The sequence below is a fragment of the Mus caroli genome, unplaced genomic scaffold, assembly GCF_978045245.1.
Source record: "Mus caroli unplaced genomic scaffold, Mus_caroli_1 scaffold_15, whole genome shotgun sequence".
In the NCBI taxonomy this organism is placed as follows: Eukaryota; Metazoa; Chordata; class Mammalia; order Rodentia; family Muridae; genus Mus; species Mus caroli.
Window position 1 is genome coordinate 54,137,193 of NW_028227270.1, and position 27,936 is coordinate 54,165,128.

General features: G+C 39.7%; 1 protein-coding gene across 1 annotated transcript; it reads left to right on the forward strand.

Moving 5' to 3' along the window:
• LOC110308522 (uncharacterized) lies at positions 1-27,835 on the forward strand. Its single transcript, XM_021180967.3, has 4 exons — positions 1-102; positions 6,631-6,757; positions 20,911-21,006; positions 23,325-27,835. The coding sequence occupies exons 1-4, from the start codon at positions 97-99 to the stop codon at positions 25,211-25,213; spliced, it is 2,118 nt and encodes a 705-aa protein (XP_021036626.1). The 5' UTR covers positions 1-96; the 3' UTR covers positions 25,214-27,835.
• The last annotated feature ends 101 nt before the right edge of the window (positions 27,836-27,936 follow it).

Sequence of the window (27,936 nt, forward strand, 5' to 3'; positions counted from 1 at the left end):
GTTTCTTCTGCGCCTGTGTGTTTCTCCCTCTCTGGCCGTCTTCTCCAAAGTTGGGCCAGTGTCGGGTCCTGTGCGCGCTCTGGTAGCGTCTCTGGCATGGAGGTTGGTCCCAGGATGTAGCGCAGCCAGAGGGACGTTGCGGGGTGGGCGGGTCCGCCTTGGAGGGAGGCGGGAAGAAGTTGAATGGGAGGTGCTGTGGTGACCTAGGCTGGTCCATTCCGGTGCTGGTTAACGCTGGAGGAGGGATGGAGCTGGGAGTGGCCTCTCTGTTAAGGTGCAGTTGCCCTGTTCTGTCCTGCACTTCTGGGGCAGGAGAGCTGGCTCGGTAGCCTAGGAATGGAGAAGGGTGCCTGGCAGGGTGCATCTGCTGTCAGCTTGTTCCTGAGGTGTGGAAGCATGCTCTTAGCTGACACTGTCTCGATGGCTTCTGTTACCCGGAATTTAATAGATGTATATACAATGCAGTCCGATCAAATCCACCCCTACTGTCCCCTACTTCAACAGTACCAGGTATCTCCCAAAATGATCCACTCCCAATTTCCTGTCCTGGTGGTTTTGTTTTTGTTTTATAACCCATTGAGTCCACTTAGTATTGCTCTAGTGTGCATACCTGTGTGTATGGGGCGGGGAAGGGAGAGCGCGCAGGACATCCCCTAGAACGTGGACACTCACTGGCCACACCTCGAAGCAAAAAAAAAAAAAAAAACAAAAAACAAAACAATACAAAACAAACCGAATCTCTTTTTCAGTGGTCATGAATTCCAACCGATCCTTAGCTAAGGGTGGGGCCTTGTGAACCCCTCCCCTTTCCCTGTTGAAGTTTTGACTGACGTTATTTGTGTGTTATGCTGGTAACCATAGCTACCTTTTCCCACTTCCTATTCCCATCCTTTTGTATTTGTATTGGGATTTTGAGTCAGGATCTTGTGTAGTCCAGGCTGCCCTGAAGTGTTCTGTGTAGCTGACAGTGACGTTAACTTCCGTTCCTCCTGTCTTCTCCTCCTCTTTTTACTCCTCTGTGCCCTAGGAAGATGGCCATCTGCCACTTTGTTCTCTTCCTTTGTGACTTGCCCCTTAAACCTTCTCTATTCTTTCAGATGACTATTAAGCCATAACTTATTGGTTAAGACAGGATCTAATTACTAATTTGCTTAGGAAATGGCAGAATTCCACTGGGTATATAAACAACATATGAGATGTAGAAAAGAAATTTGGAGATGCTCATATATTTATGTTTTAATTTATAAATATCAGTGAAGGATGCTTTGCTAAATATTGATCAAGACACCATGCCATGTTCCATTTATAGTGAGTGTGAGTGTTGTTTGTTTATTAACTGTTGGATTTCTTAAGTTGCCTCATAACCAGAGAATTTATATTAAGAAGAAAGACATATTATAGGGATGAAGGCATAAAAGTAGAATGTTAAGATCAAAATAAACTATATAGCATGAAGACATTTCTTACATTTTGGCCATGTCCCAGGAGTGAAGCTTAAGTGCTGACTGTATTCTGCTAAAAATATTTGTTGCTGTGCATTGGAATTTATGATCATTGTTCTTAGAGATGGGAAATATAACTCATTTCATCGGTGGCATAGTGGGTAACACAACCAATCGCCTGATAATGTCCCTTACTCTACTAGGGACTTCCACTCATGTAAAGATGATTCTTTGCTTTTTGTCATAGAAAAAAGTGTTGGGATGATCTAGTATGAAGCAGAGATGGGCAGTCAGGGAAAGAATGAGGTACCTCAGGAAGCATGGGTGTGAATTTCTCAGAGGAGTGTCTTTGCCATATCTATGTGTTGCATTTTGTTGGCTCTCAAGTTCGAATGCCAAGGGTTACTAAGGCTCAATTGAGGAAATGGCGCCATAAAGTCTGGCTCTGGGCCTGGGAGCTGGGAACATGGGTGTTTTGACTTGTTGCTGCCTTGTTACCTCAAACTAGCAGGTGTATGGTCACAGTGCCACTCAGGGATTTTCATAGATGTTTGCACTTCTCTCTCCTCAGTGGGATTCATGAATAGAAAGAGTTGTGATCCAGAGTCTTCAGACTCTCCTTTCTGCACATAGTCACACATTTACCTCTAGTTTCTCAGTCAGTGACAGTGACCTCACTGTGAAGAGGTTGGGAAAATTCAAAATTCAAAACAAAATTCAGTGTGGTATGAGTTCACATTATAGTAATCTAGAGTGGTTTCTATTAATAAATTCCTACTAGTGCAAAAAGATAAGACAACTGTGGCCAACTTAATCAAGTATCCTGAATCAAATAGAGAAAATAGTCTAAATCTAATATATTATACTGAAGTCTGTCCTAGACCATGGATTGTTAAAGTGGTGAAAACTGTAAATACATGAGACTTAATTCCATGAAGTTCATCTTCTTCCTGCAAAAATATGTGTGTAATGTATTACTGTAGATTATTCCTACTGTTTTGTTTGCGAATATCAGAAATAGTCTCATGTGTAATTAGAAAGTTAATGCAACCTTATTAATAATCCAGTGGCTTTTTTCAGGGGCCGTGTGCCCTGTATGTTTGTGCCCTCTGACTGAAAAGGGCCACAATCAAGAACTAGTTATTCTGGCACCATTTTATTTAGGTAAACGCAGATGGCCTTGGCAGTAGTAGTTTCATTGCTGTGGAAAAGATAGAGAGGAGATGGACCACATAGGTGCTGGGAGACAGTAAGTGTATAGGACTGAGCATTCTTACAGGAGACAAGGAACGGTGGGAAGTGACTCATACCATCAGATGGACCTGTGGACTACACTGGGGTCAGTGATAAGACCTTGCAGCCTCAAATATGCTTTTCCACAACTCAATTCCTCTCAAATGCTGTGGATTGAAAATGTCAACCTGTTGCTCTTTATGTCCTAAGACTGGCAATTCTTGGCTATAGTCACATATTTCCATTGAGTGTTTAAGGTTTAGGAATGTTGTTGGATTCTGTCTCATAGGTGGGATTTATGGTAGAAAGGTCTATGATCTGTGGTGCCTCCAGACTCTTTCTCTACATGCTTATCCATTACCCATTAAGTTATAGCACAGAAAGTTTTATATCTAGGAACTGTTTCCTGCAGCATGTGTCTTCCTTGGGCTAGGAATATATTTCTACAATTTTAATTCTTCCCCCGAGCTCTAAAATGCCTGATTTTGTGTGTGTGTGTGTGTGTGTGTGTGCACGTGCACGTGTGCAGCTCACTTCATTATCTGCCCTTCCTTGTGCTACATTTACCATATCATAAATATTGAGAAGGAATGGATAAATCTCTAGACACAGATGACATGATACAGACTCAAGCTAGTGATGTCACTTAGTTGGTGGAGTGTTTGCCAAGTATGCATAAAGTCTTGGGTTTGACTCCCAGTTCCCCACAAGTGATATTCTTCATAAACTAGAAAAAACAGTCCTAAAATTCATATGAAAACATAAGAGGAAAACAATTATCAGAGTCAAAGGAATCCTTGGCAGAAAGAGCAATGCTGTAAATATTATAATACTTGCATATTATATTATTGCAGAACTCTACTAACAGAGCCAACATGGTACTGCACAAACACAGACATGTATATAAGCCAGTGGAATAAGATAGAAGAACCAGAATAAACCTGTTACTTAAACTTCTCAACTTTTGACAAAGCTGTCAGAAACATACTGCAAAAAGAGACAGTGTCTTTAACAGGTACTATGGGGAAAACTGAATTTCACATGTAAGAATAATATAGGAAATAAGCCCATGAATTGTCAATTGTGATTATATGAAATTAAATAGTTTGACTAAAGTGAAGAGATAGTCTATAGAATGGGAAAAATCTTTGCTAAGGACACATCAAACAGGGCACTAATATTGAATATATAAAAAGTTATACAGAAATTAAGAAGGCCAAAACTAAGCCAATTATTTGATCAATAAATTGTCCAATAAATAGACATTTTGCAAAAGGAGAAATACAAATGTCAAGAAATACTCAGGATGTTCAGAATTTTTAACCATCAAAGAAATGCAGATTAAAACTACTTTAATATTCTCTCTCACCCCAGTCAGCATGGTTGAACATATGAATGGCAATATGTGTTCACAAAATCATGTGGGAAAGAAGAAACCTTATTGATTGCTGGTTGCTATGTAAATGTGTAGCCTTGACAGAACTCAGTATGGAAGTCTCTCAAAAATATGGAAAGTGAGAGAATTAAATGACCTAGCTCTACTACTCTGTTGTATTCTTGAAGGATTTTAAGACAACATCTTGGAGAGATCCTTGCCCTCCACCCCCTTTGCAACTGCATTATAATCAATGACTTCTAAGTAAAGCCAGCATAGAGGTCTATTAACAGACACTTGGACAAAGGAAATATGGTCCATCTACACAATGGGTGGAATAGATATATTATGTGAAAGAAGTGAGAACTAACTGGGGTAAGAAAGGGAGCCAGCTGGAAAGGAGAAGGTTGTTCAAGAGGGCTGCTGGGTATATCACTCTGTAGCTTTGCCACTGTGGTAAATATACCCCTCCTCCACTCTGATGCACAAGGTAGTGGCATAAGCTATGGACTCATACATGGAAGGTTTGTATACCTCAAGATGCTGAGTTTTAAAATAAGAAAAGTTAAGTTACTTATATTTTTTACTGAAGATTTGGGATGGAAAATGAATTCAATGAAAGAATAATGGCCTGTATATGAAGATGCCATGATAAAACCTATTATTTTTTATGGTACCCTAAAAAAAACAATTAAAATAAAACATGAAAGGAAACAGTTAGGAGTGGCACTATAGTCTTCTCACTATAGAAAAATGGGTATTGAGTCCATTGTGAGCTATGGAGATGATTATGTGTGCTAGGGCTAGAACTCCTTGTCTGAATTGAATCACAAGTGTTTCTGTCTCGCTCAACAGAGCTATCTCTGAGTTTGTGGCTTAGTCACTTTTCTATTGCTGTAATAAGACACTTCGATCCTGGCAATTTGTAGAAGAAAGGATTTATTTGGAGCTTACAGTTTCAGACGGTTAGAGTCCATGACCATCATGGTAGGGAGCATGAGAACAGCTGGGCAGAAATGGTCCTGGAACATTAGCTGAGAGCTAACATCTTGAAGACACTACCATCAGACAGACAGACAGACAGACAGACAGACAGACAGACAGACAGAGAGGAAGGAGAGAAGAGAGAAGGAGAACCAACTGGCGACCAAGTATTAAGACATAAGAACTTTTAGGGGCCATTCTCATTCAGACCTTTACTGTTTGTCATATTGAACACATGTTCAGTAATTCCTAACTTTGTGCACATTAACTGTGCAATGTATTCTTTAGCACAACATGAAGCAGAAATATTTCCAAAAAGCATGATTGAAATGATTCCACAAAGGCAAACACTTGACCTTGTGAACCTCAGTTAAACATTCTGTTTTTATAGTTGAGATGCTTAGAATTATGGATGACCTGATGGGTACTCTGAGACGGTGAGATATCAGTGTTTATGAATACATGGTAGGTACTCTGAGATGGTGAGATCTCAGTGTTATGAATGACATGGTGGATACCCTGAGATGGTGAGATCTCAGTGTTATTATGAATGACATGGTAGGTACTCTGAGATGGTGAGATCTCAATGTTATGAATGACATGGTGAGTACTCTGAGATGGTGAGATCTCAGTGTGTATGAATGACATGGTAGGTACTCTGAGATGGTGAGATCTCAGTGTTATGAATGACATGGTGGGTACCCTGAGATGGTGAGATCTCAGTGTTATTATGAATGACATGGTGGATACCCTGAGATGGTGAGATCTCAGTGTTAATTCAGAACAACTGTGAGATCATGTTCTCCCCTCAGTCAGCTCCAGATTCTGTGTATCTGGGTCTAATGATGCTTCAGTTTAGCCTTGGGTTCACTTTATAGTTATACATAGGTGACTTGCTAGGCAGGAAGAACCTAGGGACTTCTGTTCAGAGCCCTCTTTGAGCCTTTCCATGTCTCCCCAACACATACATGAATACTTGTCTAAATGGGGCAGGGTGAGGAAGGGAAGAAGAAAGACAAAGAAAACTTTAAAATAATATTTAATGTATTTTAAATATTTAAAAAGCATTGTACTTATATTTTTCAAATGTATAAAAAATAGTCCAGTTCCTTTTTATCTATAAATTCTTCCCTTATTGTTGCCCTCTTGGATACTCAAACAAGTGTCTCTTGGTGCAGTTATTTACCTCAGTACTGAAGAGGGTACATATTCCTATACTCAGAATGTAGGCAGGGTCTACTGCATCAGAATCTTCACTCTCATTTCACATGTAACAGTAGAGATGTGTCACTCTGCCTCAGTGTAACTCTCCTGTGATGTTCCAGGAGAGGTAGACAGTACCAGCACAGTACATGGAATATTGTTATTCTGTTTTATCAGTTATGAAACGTAATATCCCTATGTGTTCATTAGGGCATGTGCTAGTCTCGTCCCTTGAAGATGGATAGTATATACGATATTGTGTAAAAGAATCTCATTCACTGTACTATTCTTTCATCTTGTGTAAAGTTGAAAAATGTTTTGAACCATGTATTTAGTTTTGTATTGATAGTAAGCTCTCAATTAACATATATTGTTCATTTATTTTTATTTCAGGGACTGCTCTCTTTCAGGGATGTGGCCATTGATTTCTCTGCAGAGGAATGTGAATGCCTGGAGCCTGCTCAGTGGAAACTGTACAGGGATGTGATGCTGGAGAATTACAGCAACCTTGTGTTCCTGGGTGAGGATCACTTCCATTGAGAAAAATTTTTAAACTAACTTACTTCTTTTTTACTTTACATTCTGATCACAGCTTCCCCTCTCTTCTCTCCTCCCAGCTCCATCCCTTTTACTTGCTCTCCCCTCAATCCTCCACTCCCCCCATTCTTACAAATGGAGAAGCCTTCCATATATGTCAGTCTACCTTGGCATATCAAGTTGCAGTAGGATTAGACACATCTTCTGTTGAGGCTAGACAAGATAGTCCAGTTAGGGAAAACAGATCAAAAGGCAGGCAGGTAGTCAGAGACAGCCCCTGCTCTGCTTTAGGAGTCCCAGCTGTATAGCTATTACATATGCGCAGAGGGCCTAGTTCCATCCCATGCTTGCTCTCTGATTAGCAGTTCAGTCTCTGTGAGCACCTATGGATCCAGGTTAGTTGATTATACAGGGTTTTTTTGTTTTTGTTTGCTTTTGTGTCTGTGTGTGATGTTCTTGACCCCTGTAGCTCCTTCAATTCTTCTTCCCTCTCTTCCACAGGATTCCCCACACTCCACATAATGTTTGGCTGTGGGTCTCTCTCTACATTAGTTTCTATCAGCTGCTGGGTGAAACCTCTCTGATGACAGTTATCCTAGGTTCCTGCCTGCAAGTGTAACAGAATATCATTAATTGTGCCAGGCACGGATCTCACACTGGGTTCATCATTGGTTTAAACCTTTCCTTCAATTTCTGTTCCATCTTTACCTCTTGTAGGCAGGAGAAATTGTGGGCCTAAGATTTTGTGGCTGGGTTGCTATCCCAATCCCTACATTAGAAGTCTTTTTCTGGTTACTTAAGTTAGCTCTTTCAGGTTCTATAGACACCATTGCTAGGAGTCTTAACTAGGGTCACCCTCATAGATTACTGGGAGTTTCCATTGTCCTAGGTTTCTGGCTCTTCACATAGGTTCCCCACACTCATTCTAGTTTTCTCTCGTTCCATCCTACTCCCCTCCTCAACCCTTCCACCATCTACTTCCCTCCCTTCATCTACCCTTAGTGAGTATTCTATTTCCCCTACTCAGGGAGATCCATTTCTTCTAGGGCCCTCCTTTTTTGTTATTTTTTGTTTTTTTGTTTTTTTTCAATATATAAATCTTTTATAAATCTCCCAAAAGAGCCCAAATTGTACTTGTGATCAGGTTCTCGTTTCTGGATTCAGGAAACTGAGGCTTCCTCACTGGTCAGATGTCTGCTGCACGGTTCCCTTCTCAGACACAGAGATGCCTCCAAAAACTTCCTGATATCCTTGTTTTTAACTGTTGTGGCTTGTTGAATCAGAGCGGCTGAATTTGAAACAAGTTCAATATCATTTCTTTCAAGGATTAACTCATCCTTCTGGGCTTGAGAGACAGAACAAGCAACACCTGTCCTCATCTGAACCCTGCAGATGTAGTTTTCACCCAAGAAATTTCGGATTTCAACCAAAGACCCATTCTCCTGGATAATGACATTGATGGGAAAGTATCCCGAGCTTTTGTCCCCGCCGGCAAGAACACACTCAGGACAACCGGAATCTTCTGCAGCAAAGCTTTATTGCTTACTTCTCAGGAAGATCCCGACCCCAGAAAATGGAGTCCCTTATATAGCACTCAGCCATGATGTTTCAGCACCTGATGTGGCGTGACAGCTCTTGATTCGGTGCTCGCTCATCACACCACTATTACACCCCGAGAATGGGCAGTGACTAGGAGTGAGTTCACTCTCGCACTTGCGCACAAGGCTTGTTTACTAGTTTGTCACAGCGGAGGCCAGCGCCATCTTATAATGGTGCTTGCTCACGGCACGCGCACGGCTCTCCACAGCGATTGCTCGCTGCACGCTGCACGGCTTTCCACATCTCCCCCTTTTTATTTTATTAAATTGAGGCTGGACTAGGTCTGTGTAATTATGCCCATCCGCTGTGGCTCCTGTCTTAGGTCGTTCCTCCAATGTCACAGCTTTTCCTGTCAGAGGGTAACCCTATCGCCACTGGGCCCCGTGTCTTAGGATGATCTGTGCATGAGGAAAGTTGCCCGTCCCTGGATACCGCAGTGCTATGTGACAGTAACTACTAAATGACCTAGGGCGAACTCTACAAAAGAGGCCAGCCACCAATGTCAACTAATTTTTGAGCATAGATAGCCAGATTTCGGGGGAGGCGCCTTGCTCAATGGCAGCAAGTGCTTGAGCTATCACAACCTTGTCACGTGTTTGTTGGGTTCTGAGCTTGCAAACCAACCAGAGCATGAACACAAGTCCACAGCAGGTGGCAACACCAAATAAACCCACCCCCACCCATTCCTTAAAATAAGAAAATGCAGATGAAATCCAGGAGGAGAGGCCCTCTGTCAATGACAGGTCCACTCGCGTTGAGTTGATCTTTAAAACTGCCACCCTCAGGGCCTCAAGAGTCTCATCGAATCCCTCAGACCAATTTCCTGCAAGATACAAGGAAAGCTGTCTAGACAGATTAGCTGCATAAGTAAAATTTTCATATTGGACACTGGTAATACACAGGGCTTCCAGTTTTCTTTCACAACCCAACTGGGCCATCTGGTATAGAACTCCTATCTGTTCTTCTGCCAAGTCAAGGCGCTGATTCAATATCATCAGCCCTCCCTTTAACTTGGTACTAGCAGAAGTTTGGACAGTGATGGCATCAGCCAGATCTGCTGAAAGCTGATTTAATTTTGTGCCTGATTGAACCGTACTAGCCATAGCATACCCTGCAGCTGTAGCAGCAGCTGCACTGGCTGAAATTGCTATGATCACGGCAGCAGTAATGCCAAAATCTCTTTTTTGTCGAAACAGAGATAAGGTGGAGGGTGTTTCCACCGGAACCGGGACCCAACGTGTGATCCGTGCTACCATGGCACGGGTGTTCTTTGTTATATCCCAACATTGAGAAATCCAACAAGAATCATTGGAACAGACTTCAAATGAATCATTTGAAAGAATAAACAAGAAAGGGGGGTAAACACAGACTGGGGTAGATGGATAATTAATCTGGTTTACCAAAGTTTTATTGAACCCAGTGATCTCTACACTGGTATTAGTATATCCATAAGAATCCTGGGAGGCAGCATGTATTCCCCAATACTGAGCAAATCTTGAAATGCCATTAAAAGAAGCCTTTCCAACTGCTCCTCCCTGGATACACATATGAAGAGTCAGATACAATATTGAGCGGTCCCGGAAAAGTTTCAAGGACTTCTAGAACTACCAAACACTCTACAATCTGGGGTGATGTCTCATTATATTGTTTAGATGTTACTTGGCCATTTACTACATATGCACCTATGCCAGATTTGGATCCATCTGTATACACTACTACCCCATCCGGAAGTGGGTGTTTGGCTGTTATTACTGGAAACACTATGGCTTGGCTTAAGGCAAATTGTAAAATTGGATGTTTTGGATAATGATTATCAATTTGTCCTGAATAAGAGGCAACCAAGACTGCCCAATCATTAGTTGTTGCTGCCAGGGTTTGAACTTGAGCAGAAGTATAAGGTACGATTAGCATATGAGGTTCTTTCCCAAAATAAGTAATAGCTGCTTTTATCCCCCTAAGTGCAAGTTGAGCAATTGCATTAGGATACCACTCAATAATTTTTTGCAGGGGAAGCATTAGGATGGACCCACAATAAGGGTCCTTTTTGCCATAAGACTGCTGTTGGTAACTGTGCAGTTTTTAATATGCACAATTCAAATGACTTTGACTCCTCAATGCGTTGTAATTGAGCATCTTGTAAGGCCTTTTCTATCGTTTGTAAAGCTTGACATGCAGCTGGGGTAAGTGCTCTGTGGGAGGAGATGTGGGTATCTCCCTCTAATATGTCAAATAAGGGCTTTAATTCTGCTGATGGAATTTTCAAAAATGGTCTTAGCCAATTAATATCTCCTAGCAATTTTTGGAAATCATTCAAGGTATGTAGTTGATCTTTGCGAATCTCTAATTTTTGAGGAACAATTTTGTCAGGATAAATGAGTGACCCTAGGAAGGCTCCCATTTGAGCAACTTGCACCTTTTCAGTGGCCACCTGCAATCCCCATTGCCCTAACGTTTTTATTAATATAGGGTATGCATCTTGCAATAACTGTGAATTTTTATGGCAAATCAAAATGTCATCCATATAAATTATCACCTGTAATGATGGAAAATGCTCTCTAACTGACTTAAGTGCCAATTGCACATACAGTTGACACATGGTGGGACTATTCGCCATCCCCTGAGGTAGGACCTTCCATTGGTATCTTTGATCTGGTTCTAAATGATTAATGGCTGGGATGGTAAATGCAAATCTTTGCCTATCTTGAGGGCATAAAGGTATAGAGAAAAAGCAATCTTTAATATCTATAATTATAATTTCCCAATTTTTGGGTAAGGCAGAAAGCAATGGTAGCCCTCGCTGAACTGGTCCAAATAGACGCATTTGTGCATTAATAGCTCTAAGATCATGTAATAAGCGCCATTTGCCAGATTTTTTTCTTAATTACGAAAATAGGTGTATTCCAGGGTGAGGTAGAGGGCTCTAAATGACCCAAGCGTAGCTGTTCAGAAATTAGTTTTGTAGCTGCTTCTAACTTTTCAGAGGAGAGAGGCCATTGAGGAACCCATACAACTTCCTCTGTAAGCCATGGTATGGGCATGGAGCCCTCAACGGCCCCTAGAAAAAACCCAAACCTTGTCTCCCATTATTACCTTTTTGAGGGATAGGTTCAAGTTTACCCTGCTCTCCTTTCCCTAATCCCCTTCCTTCTTTATAGCCCATTTTCTTCATTATTTGAACAGCTTGTGGCGAGTATTCATTAGTCAAGGTCAGTCCTAGTGCCTGTAAGATGTCTCTCCCCCAGAGATTTACTGGGAGTGGTAAAACATAGGGAGTGAATCGTCCTGTTTGACCTTCAGGAGCTGTCCAGTTCAAAGAATGGGAACTAATAGTGGGACAGGACTGATAACCTAAACCTTGCAAAGAACGTGATGACTGAGTAACGGGCCAAGTTTTTGGCCACCATTGGGAAGAAAGGATACTTTTATCTGCTCCTGTGTCTAAAATCCCTTTAAATTGTTTTCCTTCTATAACTAATTCTAAGAATGGCCTGGAGTCAAGAGGCATCACTAAGTAAGCAGAATCATTTCCAGTAGAACCAATCCCTCTGGTAGCTCGAGGGACACCAGAGGAAGGAAAACAGCCATGTAGGCTTGGCAAAATTATTAACTGAGCTATTCTATCCCCTTGTGAAATAGAAAAGACACCCTGAGGACAGGAACAGAGAACTTGAAGTTCCCCTTCATAGTCTTGATCTACGACTCCAGGGTGAACAATAAGACCTTGTAAGGTAAGGGAGGCCCGGGCCAATATTAGGCCAACACTCCCGGATGGCAGAGGTCCTTTATAGTCAGTAGGAATAGGCTGTACCCCCATTTGGGGCATTAGCATGAATCGGGTGGTGGTACGGAGGTCCAACCCAGCTGATCCTTCTGTTGCCCTGTGGACTGTGGGGTCCACCTTTTGCCTGTCGAGGTCCCATATGTTTTCGGGCCCTGAGACCTGAGGGCCCTGTACTGGTTTTTTGGAATGGTCTCATTATCTACTGCTTGAGGGAATCCTGGCTGCAGGGGCCTGCCTCGAATGTCCCTGACTGAACGACAATCTCTAGCCCAATGATATCCTTTTCCACACTTAGTACACAGTCCTGGTGCTCTCCTTTTGACAAGGGCTCTACAGTCCTTTTTTAAGTGTCCCGGTTTGCCACAATTATAGCAGAGTTTGAACTCAGCCATGTCAGGGTGTTTTTGCCCTTGTAGAATGGCAGCTGCTAAACCTGCATTAGTGAGTGGCCCTCCAAGCTCACGGCACACCTTCAACCAGTCCTGCAGTCCCTTGCTCTTTCTAGGTGTAATAGCCGCCCTGCATTCCTGGGTAGCCTGTTCATAGATCAACTGTTCAATTAAAGGCATAGCTGTTTCTGGATCCCCAAAAATTCTCCCTGCCGCTTCTGTCATTCTAGCCACAAAATCTGAGAATGACTCCTGTGCGCCCTGGGTGATCTTGGTCAAATGCCCACTTGCCTCTCCCTTCTTAGAGAGTGCCTTCCATGCCTTAACTGCAGCAGCTGAGATCTGAGCATAAGCTCCCCAATGGTAATTTGTCTGGTTATTAGCGTGTTGTCCCTGACCTGTAAGCAACTCAAAAGTCCATGTTCCTTGGTCCCCTTCAACATTGGCATTGGCCCTTGCCTGTGCTTGGCAGGAGTCTTGCCACAAAGCTTTCCATTCTAAATACATTCCCATGTTAGGAGATGCGGCTTTTACTACGGTCATCCAATCGCCAGGGGTCATTGCCAGAGTCGCAAGCCTTTCGACTTGGGCTACAGTAAAGTTGGCATTGACTCCATAGTTACAAACTGACTCTGCTAATTCTTTAATCTGTATATACTCCACTGGGGCATGAACGCGTCCACCCTCTACGCCTTCAAAGACTGGGTATGCTTGCTGCACTTTTCTCTGTTCCTCTTTTGAAATGAATGAGTCTGATTGATACCTCTGCACGTAGGGCGGAGGTGTACTAGGACCCAGAGGTTGCGGATCTGAAGATCGCATAGTGATTTGACATTTGTCTCTAGCTACTTTTGCTTTCTTTATGTTATTCTGTGACTGATTAGCTCTTCTTTCATCTAGCTGATATCTTTCTTCCTCTAAGTCTGTCTCCTCAGAGGAGCTAAGTTCCTTATCCAATTCTGAGCTACTGACAGCTAGTGCCTTAAACTCATCTAATGGCGGGTAGAGGCTCCTTTCCTTATGTGCCTCTCCAGTTCTTTCTCTCTTCTTCTCTCCCTTTCCATCCCTTTTTCTAATCTCTCCCAAGGCATTCTTTCCTTTATTTCTCTTTTCCTCGGGCTCAAGGCCCGTGGAAAGGCCTAAATTCTTCGGTGCACCTTGTTTCGTCCCAACTTTCAATCTCTCTCCCCACTCTGCCTCTGATAGACTGTCTTGAATTTCGTCCAAAATCTTCTGCCCTGCTTCTACCATCTGCTCACAATCCTCATCTGTTAAGCACGATCTGACCAATTTCCATAACGGCATGATCCCTGCTTTAAGTTTGCCGTTCTGCTGTTCCCTAACTAGATCTCCTTTCAGTTTGTCCCAAGAAGTGACAGTTAACGAACCTGAGCAAGCATACCATGGTGCCACACGGTCTACCTCCCTGACAAATGCCTCTATACTCTTTGTGGCGATTTTTAGGCCACACTGCTTCAGGACCGACCTTAACGCCACTACTACAGAGTGAGAAATTCCCATACTGCCGCTATCCAGTCCTGACCGTGACTGAAACTAATCGCTGTCCAGGCACTGTCCAGGTGCTGTCCGAACCTGACTGCGACTGGGAACCAGTCAGCAGTTCCAGCGGTGGAAGCAAAACTAAACTGAAAGGGAAAGTGCGATCGCCGTGCAAACAATCAAAAGGGCATCTAACTCTGGAGAAATTTCAAGACTATACTTACCTTGCAGAGCTGTAGTGTCCCGCAGTTCTGGTTCCGCCCCGCGAACGAGGGATCTTCCTTGCGCCGGTGTGATGGTATAAAGTCCCCGGGTCTTCGGCACCACTTATCCCGAGCTTTTGTCCCCGCCAGCAAGAACACACTCAGGACAACCGGAATCTTCTGCAGCAAAGCTTTATTGCTTACTTCTCAGGAAGATCCCGACCCCAGAAAATGGAGTCCCTTATATAGCACTCAGCCATGACATTTCAGCACCTGATGTGGCATGACAGCTCTTGATTCGTTGCTCGCTCATCACACCACTATTACACCCCGAGAATGGGCAGTGACTAGGAGTGAGTTCACTCTCGCACTTGCGCACAAGGCTTGTTTACTAGTTTGTCACAGCGGAGGCCAGCGCCATCTTATAATGGTGCTTGCTCACGGCACGCGCACGGCTCTCCACAGCGATTGCTCGCTGCACGCTGCACGGCTTTCCACAGGAAAGTGAGCATACACAGACCTCATCTTGTAACGGAAGCCCAGCGTAACACCCTTGATCATGTTCTGAACATGACTGCAGATGGTTATGACCATGGCCAGTTCCTTTCTGTTTCTCCACCATTTGTCAACCCGGAGCCTTTTCTTTTTCTTTCCAAGAAGACTCAGCTCCACGTTGATGTGATTGAAGTCCCTCCACAGAGTTCCCCTGGGGCCCTTCACAATGTCTGTGCGCCCCTTCAGAGTGATGTCGAACTATAGCATGGTTACCCAGTACTTTGTAGCTAATATCCACAAGTAATATCCTGTTTGTCTTTCTGGATCTGTGCTACCTCATTCAGGATAACTGCTTCTAGTTCCATCTATTTCATGATGTCATTACTTTAAAAAGCTGAGTTATATTCCATTATGTAATTGTACCACATTTTCTATATCCATTCTTCTGTTGAAGGGCATCTAGATTGTTTCCAGCTTCTGTCTTTTACAAATAAAGCTGCTATGGGCATAGTTGAGCAAGTGTCCTTGTAGTATGGTGGGGCATCTTTTAAGTGTATGCCCAGGAGTGGCATAGCTGCACCTAGAGGTAAAACTATTGACAATTTTCTGAGAAAGTGCCAAATTGATTTCCAAAGTGGTTGTACTACTTTGAACCAGCAATGGAGGAGTGTTCTCCTTGCTCCACATCCTCCCCAGCATGTGCTGGCACTTGAGTTTTTTATCTTAGCCATTCTGACAGATGAGTTAGAGAGACATTTTGATTTTCATTTCCCTGATGAGCAAGGGTGTTGAACATTTCTTTAAGTGCTTCTCTGCCATTAGAAATTCGTCTGTTGAGAATTGTTTAGATCTGTACCCCATTTTTTAATTGGGTTATTTGGTTTTTTGATTTTGAGTTTCTGGAGTTCTTTATATATTTGGATATAATCTCTCTCTTGGAAGTAGGATTGGCAAAGATCTTTTCTCATTCTATAGGGTACCATTTTGTCCTATTGATGATGTCTTTATATTTACAGAACACATTGTACAGAACACATTGTACCAATGTGTTCAAGACTATTCCCCACCTTCTCTTCTATCAGACTTAGTATATCTGGTTTTATGTTGGTGTTCTTGATCCAATGGGACTTGAGTTTTGTGTAGGGTGGTAGATATGGATCTTTTGCATTCCTTTACATGCAGACATCCAGTTAGACCAGCACCATTTGTTGAAGATGCTTTCTTCTTTCCATTGTATAGTTTTGGCTTCTTTGTCAAACTCAAATGTCCATAGGTGTGTGGGTTTATTTCTAGGTCTTCAATTCAATGCTATTTTCCACACATTGATCAACCTGTGAGTCTTTATGCCAATATCATGTGGTTTTTATTACTATTGCTTTGCAGTACATCTTGAAATCACAGATGGTGATACCTCTAGAAGTTCTCTTATTGTATAGGATTGTTTTAGTTATCCTGAGTTTTTTGGCTTTCCATATGGAGTTCAGAATTGTTCTTTCAAGGCCTGTAAAGAATTATGTTGGAATTTTGATGAGAATTGTGTTGAATCTGTAGATTGCTTTTTGCAAGATGGCCATTTTTACTGTGTTAATCCTACCTGTGAACATGGGAAATGTTTCCCCATCTTGTGATATCTTCAATTTCTTTCTTCAAAGGCTTCAAGTCATCTCTGTTAGTTGCTTTATTATTCTCATTAGAACTTCAAGTACCCCACTGACTAGGTATAGAGAAAGTGGACAGCTTTGTCTTTTCCCTGATTTTATTAGAATTGCTTTGTTTCTCTCCATTTCATTTGATGTTAGCTTTTGGCTTGCTGTACATTGCCTATACTGTGGTTAGGTATGCGCCCTGTATCTCTGATCTCTCCAGACTTTTATCATGAAAGGGTGTTGGATTTTTGTTAAAGGCATTTTCAGCATGTAATGAGATGGTCATGTGGATTTTTTTCTTTCAGTTTGTAGGTTGGATTATGTTGACAAATCTTAAGATATTGAATGGTCCTTGAATCTCCGGGATAAAGTCTATTTGATCTTCGTAGATGATGTTTGTGATATGTTCTTGGATTTGATTTGCTAGTGTTTTATTGAGTATTTTTATCTCAATGCTCATAAGGTCTGAATTGTTCTGCAATTTTCCTTCTTGGTTGAATCTTACTATGGTTTAGATATCAGGGTAACTGTGGCTTCATAAAATGAGTTTGCCAATGTACCTCCTGTTTCTATTTTGTGGAATAGTTTGAGGTGTGTTGAATTAGCACTTCTTTGAATGTCTCACAGAATTCTGCCTATGTACCATATGGCTTTAGTTTTTTGTTTGTTGTTTGTTTGTTTGGTTTTGTTTTTTGGAGACTTTTAACAACTGCTTCTATATCCTTAGGGGATATAGCTTTACTTAAATTGTTTACCTGATCTTGATTTCTAGTTTTATGAAGTACAGGTTTTTTAAGTTAAGACCTAATGATTCTTTGGATTTTCTTGGTATCTGTTGTTATGTCCCCCTTTCTCATTTCTGATTTTGTTAATATAGTAATCTCTCTCTCTCTCTCTGTCTCTGTCTCTGTCTCTGTCTCTGTCTCTGCCTTTTAGTTAGTTTGACTAAGGGCTTGTCTGTCTTGTTGATCTTCTTGAAGAACTAATTCTGGGTATATTGATTTTATTTTTTGTACTTTTCTTTTTGTGTTTATTTCATTTTATATTTCTGCTAGGAGTTTATTTCCTGTGTTGTATGTGTTTGCTTTTTTGTTGTTGTTGTTGCTCTAGAGCTTTCACTTGTGCTGTTAAGTTGCTAATATGTTACTGATTTCTTTATGAAGGCTCTTAGTGCTATGAACTTTCCTCTTATAGCATTCCTTTTATAGTATCCCATAAGTTTGAGGAATGTTGTGCTTTCATTTTCATAGAATTCTGCACAGTCTTTAATTTCCTGCTTTATTTATTTTGAGACCCAGTGGTCATTGAGTAGGGAGTTGTTCAGTTTCCAAGAGTTCGTAGGCTTTCTGTTGTTTTTGTTGGTGTTGAAGTCCAACTTTAATCCATGGTGTTCTGATAAGATACAGGGTTTTTATTTTAATTTTCTTGTATTTGTTGAGACTTGCTTTGTATGGTCAGTTTTGGAGAAGGTTCCATGAGGTACTGAGAAGAAGGAATTTTTGTTTGGATGAAATGTTCTGTAGATATCTATTAGGTCCATTTGATTCATAACATCTGTTAGTGTCATTATTTCTGTTTACTTTCTGTGTGGATGACCTGTCAATTGGTAAAACTTGATCTTGAAGTCTCCCATTATTGATGTGTGGGGTTTGATGTTGATTTAAGCTTTAGAAATGTATCTTTTACAAATGCGGGTGCTCTTCCATTTGGGGCATAGGTGTTTATACATTCAGAATTGAGTTGTCATTTTCATGGACTTTTTCTTTGATGAGCATGAAATCTCCTTCCCTATCTCTTTAATTTTGGTTGAAAGTCTATTTTATTAGATATTAGAATGGCTACTGTAGCTTGCTTCTTGGGTACATTTGTCTGAAAAAAAAACTTTTTCCAGCCCTTTACTCTGAGGTAGTATCTATCTTGGATGCTGAGATGTGTTTCTTGTATATAGCAAAATGATGGATCCTGTTTTCACATCTGTTCTGTTAGCCTGTATCTTTTTATTGGGGAATTGAGTCCACTAATGTTGAATTGTTGAGAGTAGAAAACACCAGACAAACTTCATATTGAAAATCAACAGAGTGACATAACTGCTGGGTATGGAATCTGTTGTCCTAAATCTATCAGGGATTCTATGTTGGAAATTCTTCCAGTGACAGAAGCCACCACTGGGTCTGACAATACCCTGACCTACAATACCTTGGTACACCTCATGCTCTCCACCTCACCACCAAAAGGCATTCCTTCCTCCTGTGTCTCCCCACCCCTCCTCTTCTCATGGGCTGGAAGGCCCAACTCATTTTCACCCAGCGATTGGCTTCTTGACATCTTTATTAGCCAATCAGATAATTAGGGGAAATTCCCCTACACATCTCCACTTAAATCTTTCTACTCCCAGAACTGCCTGGCTGTAATAGTATTTATATTGTACCGTTACTTTTTGTTTATGTATTCCCTCTCCAATGGCCCCTCTCTACCTTCCAGTTCTCTCCAGGTACTTTAAAGCAGACTCAGAAATCTGAAACCCAAAGCTAAGATCCACACTTGAGAGAGAATGTTAGATATTTTTCCTTCTGGCTTTCATTTATCTTATTCATCCATTTTCCTGCAAATTGCACATTTCATTTTTCCCTTTATATGAATAAAATTCCATTGGGTGTGTATAATTAAGACATTTTTGTTATCTACTCATCATTCTGTGGACATGTAAGCTGCTTTAATTTCCTAGCTATTTTGTACAGAGCAGCAATGACATAGATATGCAAGTATCTCTGTAGTAGGAGATGGACTCTTTTGAGTATATATATCCAAGAGTGACATAGCTGGGTCATATGGTAGTTGTGGATGTTTTAGGTTCAGGTTTTTGAGAATCCTCCGCCCTGATTTCCTCACTGAACACAGCAATTTACAGCCCCACCCTCACTTTACAGTGTGTTCTTCCTGTACATACTTGCCAAAATTTGTCATTTGGTCTCTTGATGATAGACTTTTCAATTAGGGTGAGATACCATCTCAGAGTAGTTTTAATCTACCTTTTCTATGATAATTAAGGATAACAAACACTTAAAAAAAATCAGCCACTTGTTTATTTTCTTCTGAGATCTGTTCAGTTTCAGAGCCTATTATTTGATTGTGTTGATTTCTTGGTATTTACTTTTTGAGATATGTTACTCATGATATTTCACGTCAGATATATAGCTTCTGAATATCTTCTGCCGTCCCTTAGCCTGCCTTTTCATGTAATTAACAGTTTTTCTTTGCTGTTCAGGGGGGTCTTTTCTTTTTTACAATCCTAAGGTCCAGCTCTTTAGTTGTTGCTCTTACTTCTTCAGTGATCAGAGTCCTGTTCAGAAAGCCCTTATTTATTCCTGTATTGAAGAGCCCTCCCTTTTTTCTCAGGCACTTTCAAAGTTTCTAGTCTTGCATTGAGATCCTTAGTCTGTTTGGATTTACTTTCACACTTATACATGTAGATAGTCAATTTTTCTTTCTTTCTCAGTATGTTTGGTTTTAGTAGCTAGGAAGACACTTTTATATCCTGAAAACTTTTATTGACCTGAAAGTAGTTTCCAATTCTACTTGTTTTCTGGTAGAGTCCTTGAGGTCTTTTATATTTAGAATAAAATTCTCTGCAAATAGCAGTATTTATTGGGATTATTATGTAATTTTTGTCCTTGAATTTGTTTATGTAGTTAATTATTCTGTTGATTCACACATGTTGAACTATCACTGCCTGTAAGGGATGATGTCCAGCTGATGGTGACCACTAGGATGTGTTTTTACATGTATTGAGAACATTTTTATCTATGTTCATCAGAGTTATTGGGTTGCTATTTTCTTTCTTTCTTTCTTTCTTTCTTTCTTTCTTTCTTTCTTTCTTTCTTTGTGTCTTTATCTGGTTTTGATATCAGGATAATATGTACTAACAAAACTAGGGCAATGTGAGAGAGATAATTTAAGCAGATCTCCCTCAAACAAAAAAAAATTGAGGTAATAATTAAAACAAAGCAAACCTCCAGTTTCAAAAAGCCCTTGTGCACATGGACTATTTAATAATTTTGCCAAACTTTAAAAAAGAACTAAAGTAATATTTCTTAAATTATCCCATAAACTATAAAAGGAAATCCTTCTGATACCTTTCACACAGTCAAATTCTTGCTGTTAAGGAAAACTTAGTGGGAGTCCTGTGTGCAGCAGATGAATTAGTCATAGTTCTTACTGTGTTTTTAACTTTATTGTTTTGGTAGTGTGACTCCTTACTTCTGCTTGGAATTTTAGAAACTGAGAGACATCAAATGTGGAGAATGCATCTTAAAGCAAAATATTTGATCCCTCAGCTCTGTTTTTTTTTCCCTCTCGAGGTAAAGCTACAAATATTAGATATATCTATAAGGAAACATTTTAAAAAGTTATTTACTGCCACCTTTTATTCTATTTTCTTTTTCCTTATAAACACAATAGTAATATACACATGTCAGTCCTAAAGAACAACATGCAGTCATCACGTTTGCCTTTCCTTCTAATAGGTCTTGCTTTCTCTAAGCCGTACTTGGTCACATTTCTGGAGCAAAGAAGAGAACCCTGGAATGTGAAGGAAGCTGCAACAGTAGCAGCACACCCAGGTAATGTGGGAATGAGTGAATCAATGGAGAGGTTCAGAGATGCTACAGAGAGGCAGGCATCAAAGTCTGGATGGATTAGGGGATCATTTTCAGGGAGAATGGTGTTTTAGAATGCTCCACTTATTATCTATTGTAGAAATTTTTAATCCCTATCAGGGATTTCTACCCCACCTTGATCATTTAGTTCCCAGATAAAAGACACATAACCTTTATATTTACAGTAAGCCTTAAAAATCACAAGACTTGGGTAGATATCTACCCTCCATGTTATTAGAATCTACTTTCCTATTTATAACCCCAAGTTATTACTTACTGTGTTTTATTTTGGCTACTCTTAACCCAATTGGCCAACCCTCAGGGCCACATTTTCATGACTCACCTAACCCATGGCAACTTTCTCTCCCTTCTCCATCTTTCCCTCCTCATGGTTTTTCTGGTTTCCCCTCCAACCAGGTCACTCAAAACCCACCTCCCTCTAATCCCTCCCAGGTCACTCAGAACCCACCTCCTTCTCGTCCCTCCCAATAATTGGCTGTAGCAAATTTGATTTAACCAACTGTTTTAAATCAAGGAACCAGGTTTGCAAAACCAAAGCTTATAAACATGAGAAGTCATTGGTAGGTCTCCTTGCTCTTCAGTGATGTCTGCATGCATGCACAGTGACTGTAGAGTGCCCTTTTGTGGGTTAGAGTAGAGATCGTTATGGACTTAACATTGTTTCCTAAGCCTCAGAAACTTGTACACAGTTATAATGACCTATTTGTCAAGGCTTCATAGAACAGTATCACTACAAATAAGTTTTTCTAATTACATTTACATGCTCAGTAATTAAAGTTCTTACCAGACTCTATGAATTATTCCTCTATGAATTATTATAATGTATTTCTGTGCATTTTTCTGCTACACACTGATTGCCAGTGACTTATGATGCATTATTTTATATGTGATAGCAAAAACTTATACACAGGTACAAGAGTATTTTTACTAGCTCACCAGTATTCGTTCAGAATTTTCCTTAATTTGCAATTCCATTTTCTGTGGTTTATTTTTGTATAGGCCTCCCTCATGTCTCTTGCTAATAGTCTTAGATCTAACTCTTATTTATTTTTTAATTAATTTATTTATTATATGTAATACACTGTAGCTGTCTTCAGACACTCCAGAAGAGGGAGTCAGATCTCATTATAGATGGTTGTGAGCCACCATGTGGTTGCTGGGATTTGAACTCAGGACCTTTGGAAGAACAGTCATTGCTCTTAACCACTGAGCCATCTCTCCAGCCCGTAACAGTTGGATGAGAGGTTTTAGGCTCTTTAGGACAGTGTAAGATAATAAAATGTCTACAAGATATGTGACTAGTTCCAATAAAATTGATGCTTATTTTTATATATTGAATATTAGTTCTATGTTTTCATGGTACATGTATTTTTTCCCATTGGTTACTTAATAGTTATTTTATCATGCTAAATGAATATTTCTAGAAGTTATCATTTCATAAACAATTGATAAATACGTTCCCTGTACTAAAACTTCTGTGATTTAAAGGTAAACTTGAAATTTTAAAACTCATTCAGCAACATCTTTTTTTTTTAAGATAAAAAACATGCAACATGAAACTTACTGTCTTCAATCTTTGGGCATTATTCAATACATTCAAATTGTATGCCACAAATCTTTCAAAACATAATTTAGCCTTCAAAACAAACATATTCTTAGGAAAATAATTGTGTATTTTTTGGCCCATCACATCTAGCCACCATTGAAATCTGTGTTCTATAAGGTTTTCTATTTTAGAATTTTGATGTATTTCTAATCAGATATTTGTCATATATAATGGGTTTATTTCATGTAGTATTCCCTCTAGAGTTGTCCTTATGATAAATATTTCATTATTGTTTACCTAAAATGTGTGTGTATATGTGTGTGTCTACTAAGGACTTCATATATGGAGTACAGAAGACAACCTGTAGGATTCAGTTTGTTTCTTCAACCATGTGAGTCCCTGGGAATCAACACCTTTATCCCCAGAGCCATTTTCCTGTCTTTAAAGTAATTACTTTTACATTTTAAAATGGAGTAATGTTCTACTGTTGTGAGTGGAAGTTTGCGTTATTTCATGTATTATCTAGTTTTTGACTGATGCTGCAATAAATACAATTATGGAACCAAGTCTATTTTCCTATAAATATGAGGGTAAAGTACACTTAGAACTGTATCAGAACTGTTTCTTGGGATGTAAGTATCTGTATGGAAGATAAACTTTATAATTATAGCTATATGGTTAATCTTTTACTGATATGTCCAACTTTACTCAACAGGAATAAAACCTTTTAAATTTAAAGAATGTGGCAATACCTTTCCTTGGAACTCACTTCTTATTCAACAACATAAAATTCATCCTGGAGCAAAACATTACAAGTGTGATGAATGTGGCAAGTCCTTTAATGTTCGGTCAACACTGTATAAACACCATAGAACTCATACTGGAGAGAAACCCTACAAATGTAAAGAATGTGGCAAAGCTTTTACGTGTTCTTCAAGCCTTAACCAACACCATAGAATTCACACTGGGGAGAAACCCTACAAATGTGAATGTGGCAAAGCCTTTAATAATTCTTCAGCTCTTACGCAGCACCAAAGAATTCATACAGGAGAGAGACCATACAAGTGTGAAGAGTGCGGCAAAGCCTTTAACAATTGCTCAGCCCGTACACGACACCAAAGAATTCACACTGGAGAAAGACCTTACAAGTGTGCAGAATGTGGCAAGACCTTTAATTTTCCCACATCACTTTCTCAGCATCAGAGAATTCACACTGGAGAAAAACCCTACAAATGTGAAGAATGTGGCAAAGCCTTTAACTGTTCTTCACATCTTAAACAACACCGAATTATACATACTGGAAAGAAACCCTATAAATGTAAAGAATGCAGCAAAGCTTTTAACTGTTCTTCAAGTCTTAACCAACACCGTAGAATTCACACTGGGGAGAAACGCTACATATGTGAGGAATGTGGCAAAGCCTTTAATAACTGTTCAGCCCTCACTCAGCACCAAAGAATTCACAGTGGAGAGAAGCCCTATAAATGTGAAGAGTGTGGCAAAGCCTTTTATAATTGCTCAGCCCTTTCTCGGCACCAAAAGATTCATACTGGAGAAAAACCCTATAAATGTGCAGAGTGTGGCAAGGCTTTTATTTTTCGCTCATCTCTCTCTCAACACCAGAGAATTCATACTGGAGAGAAACCCTACAAATGCAAAGAATGTGGCAAAGCCTTTAACTGTTCATCTCACCTTAACCAACATGGAAGAATTCACAGTGGAGAGAAACCTTATAAATGTGAAGAGTGTGGCCAGACGTTCATCTGTTCTTCCTACCTACATAAGCATCAGAAGATTCATGCTATTGAGAAACTCTATGAATGCAAAGAATGTGGTAAAACATTTAGCTGTTCTTCATACCTTAAGTATCATCAGAGATTTCATACTGGGGGAAAATCCTACACATGCAAAGAATGTGACAAAACCTTTAGGTCATCTTCATACCTTAGGAATCATCAGAGATTTCATACTGGAGAGAAGCCCTACACATGCAAAGAATGTGGCAAAGCTTTTGTTAACTCTTCAAGCCTTCTTGTACACCAAAGAATTCACACTGGAGAGAAACCATACAAATGCAAAGAATGTGGCAAGGCCTTTAGATGTTCGTCATATTTTAAGTATCATCAGAGACTTCATACTGGAGAGAAACCCTACACATGCAAAGAATGTGGGAAAGCCTTTGCTAAATCTTCATGTCTTATTTTACACCAAAGAATTCATACTGGGGAAAAACCCTACAAATGTGAAGAGTGTGGCCAGGCATTTATCTGTTCTTCATACCTGAGGAAGCATCAGAGGATCCATACTGGTGAGAAACCATACACATGTGAAGAATGTGGCAAAGCTTTTAGCATTTATTCAACCTTTGCTCAACACCAGAGAATTCATACGGGAGAAAAACCTTATAAATGCAAGGAATGTGATAAAGCATTTAATAATCATTCAGCCCTAATTAAACATCAAAGGATTCATACTGGAGAGAAGCCCTATGCATGCAAAGAATGTAGTAAAGCTTTTAATAATAGCTCAAGCCTTATTCGACATCAACGAATTCACATTGGAATTGAAACCCTAGAAATTCAAGGAATTTGGCAGGGCCTTTAGTAATAGTTCAGTGCTTATCTCCAAAAATTCATGATAATGAAAAGCTGTAGAAACGAGAAAGGTGACTAATAAGTATTCTATACATATACAGTGTAAAAAATCATGCATGAAAGAAAGCCTACAAGTTCAAATAGTGTTGCAACTTTCTCAACTCTTCATGTCTTACTGATAGCAGAGAATATATACTGAGGAAGCCTACACGTGTCAATGATGTGTCAAGGCTTTTACTGACTGTTCACTCCTCATCAGTGAACTCATGCTTCATAGAAATCTTCTCCATTGATTGACTTTGGAAGGGACTCTGTCCAGTATGTGTGGGTAAAGTAATTCTTCTGGAAGATGTGTACACATAGGCTGTAGTAAAGCGCATACCTCAGATCTTAACAGATCTGAGTTACTATAGGTGACAAATCTCATAAATATATGGGATGATGTAAAAATGAAGTAAATATTGCTTATAAGTTATGAGACATTATGTAATAGAAATAAATCATTGTAGACACCAGAATTATACACACAGCTCAGTAAGGATAAGAATTTATTAATGAAACCTTAGATACTATGTACATTTACATATTCATGCTTGAAAACAGAAGTGAACACAATTCTCAAGTCTGTCAAAAGAACATGACTAGTTTCTAATTGATTTTAGTATAGTTCTTTTTCTTCAGAGACAATAGAGTGGATATAAAATAAAGGTTGTGTGTGAAACGTAACATTTTAAAATAAATTTGAATGGTTCATATATTTTTTTATTGGATAACATTATTCTATCATAGACATTAAAATATTCCACCTTACTAAAGGAGGTAGATGACAGGTTTCAGATGTATACTGCTGAGAATTATTTGAATAAGTGATCATTGTATCCCAGATGCCAGTGTCTATCAAAATATTTGGAGGATATTACTCAAATATGTTATATATTTGTTCATCCCCTTCTTGTGATACTAGGAATTAAGTAGTTTTAGGTGGGTAATTATGTCCTAGCTTTCTGAATCTTGAATTGTATTACTATTTATCATACACACACACACACACACACATTTGAGAATAGTAGCATGGCTGCTGGCTATATAGTCATTGTGTGTGTGTGTGTGTGTGTGTGTGTGTTAGTGCACCACTCTTTGACCTATAAACCCCATTCGAATTTGATATTTACTACATTGTCTGAAATATTCTACATTTATAATCAAATAAACATTAGGAATTAAGAGAATATTTGAAGCACCATGTGCATGTTCATGCTTGTAACTATACCTGGCCTGACGGGCGGGAATTGATATGTTCTCATAGAAACACTGTCCTTTACTTTTTCCTTCAAGCTATTGCTACAGTGGCCCTCAAGAAAATAGAATTTCTCTAAGATCCTGCTGGGAGAAAAAAAAAGCCCTGGGGCATCCATAGGAGAGTCAAGCCTTTTGGAAAAAGACTTAGTTTGTATAATAGCTTTGCTAGAAAGACTAATCTTGATCTTGAAGGAGAAGCATGGGGCTTTGACTGTGGTGGGCGGTATACCATGCCTTGGTTGGACTGCTTAGTTGTGTGTCTCTTTTGCCTTTTATTTATTGTATTTTATTATATTTATTTTTATATTGATTATATGTGTTACATGTAAATATATTATTATATTATCTATATAATACCACATTGTGTTAGGATTCTGAAGATGAACTAGGAAGTAATTGTATCACCTTTTCTCTTTTCCCAGTGTGGTTACATTGAATAAATTTTTTTTTATTATTTAGTTTTTAATTTTTGCTTTTCACTCTTAATTTGGTTGTCACTCGGCTTATCAGTGATGGGTGGTAGAAACTGGCTAGTTGACTCACAGGCTGAAAGAAGAAAGAGTAATTGATGGAGTAAAAGTTAATTTTGGAATAGTTGGCAGTCCATAGAAAACTTAACCACACCATTTCCTGAAAAAGACAGCTACAAAGTACACACACTTACCCCCACATGCACACTCATACACATTACACACACACTTGACCATTTGGAAAGTTCTACAAAATGTCATGGATACTGGCTTTATGTCTCTTGATGCTGATTTTCATCTAAGTGGGGAAATCATACATTATCTATTATTTTGTCAAAGTCCACAAAACATCATTTGGATATCTATGTGCTTTTAAGAATATCTTAATGTAGCCGGGCATGGTGGTGCACGCCTTTAATCCCAGCACTTGGGAGGCAGAGGCAGGCAGATTTCTGAGTTCTAGGCCAGCCTGGTCTACAGAGTGAGTTCCAGGACATCCAGGGCCACACAGAAAAACCCTGTCTTGAAAAACAAAAACAAAAAAATCTTAATGTTATTTAATGGTTTTCAAATATTACTTTGAAAATTTAATCCCAGAGTTTCTATATGTGTATACATTGTCTTGCGTCATGTGTTTTCAACACAGTTTAAGTCATTTTTTACTTGTTCCCATCTGTTTAATAAAGTACATCTTAATATTCAATAAGTTTACTGAATCACTTTGTACAGGTGAAAACTAAGACGGGTTCATAGATCATGGGTTTCTGGGAAACGTGTATGGAAGAAGTGCAGTACAGGTACCTCGTGTTGGCAACTGAATTTGGTAGTGTGCAGGTTTCCTGGGTGGTACTGGTTTTGAAGGAATAAAAGGGGTATGGAGTGTAGCTGAGCCTTGGCATTATGAGGGGCTTGGGCCATTGGTGCAGCTGCAGCCTCAGTTGTACTAGAAACACCAGGATTGAAG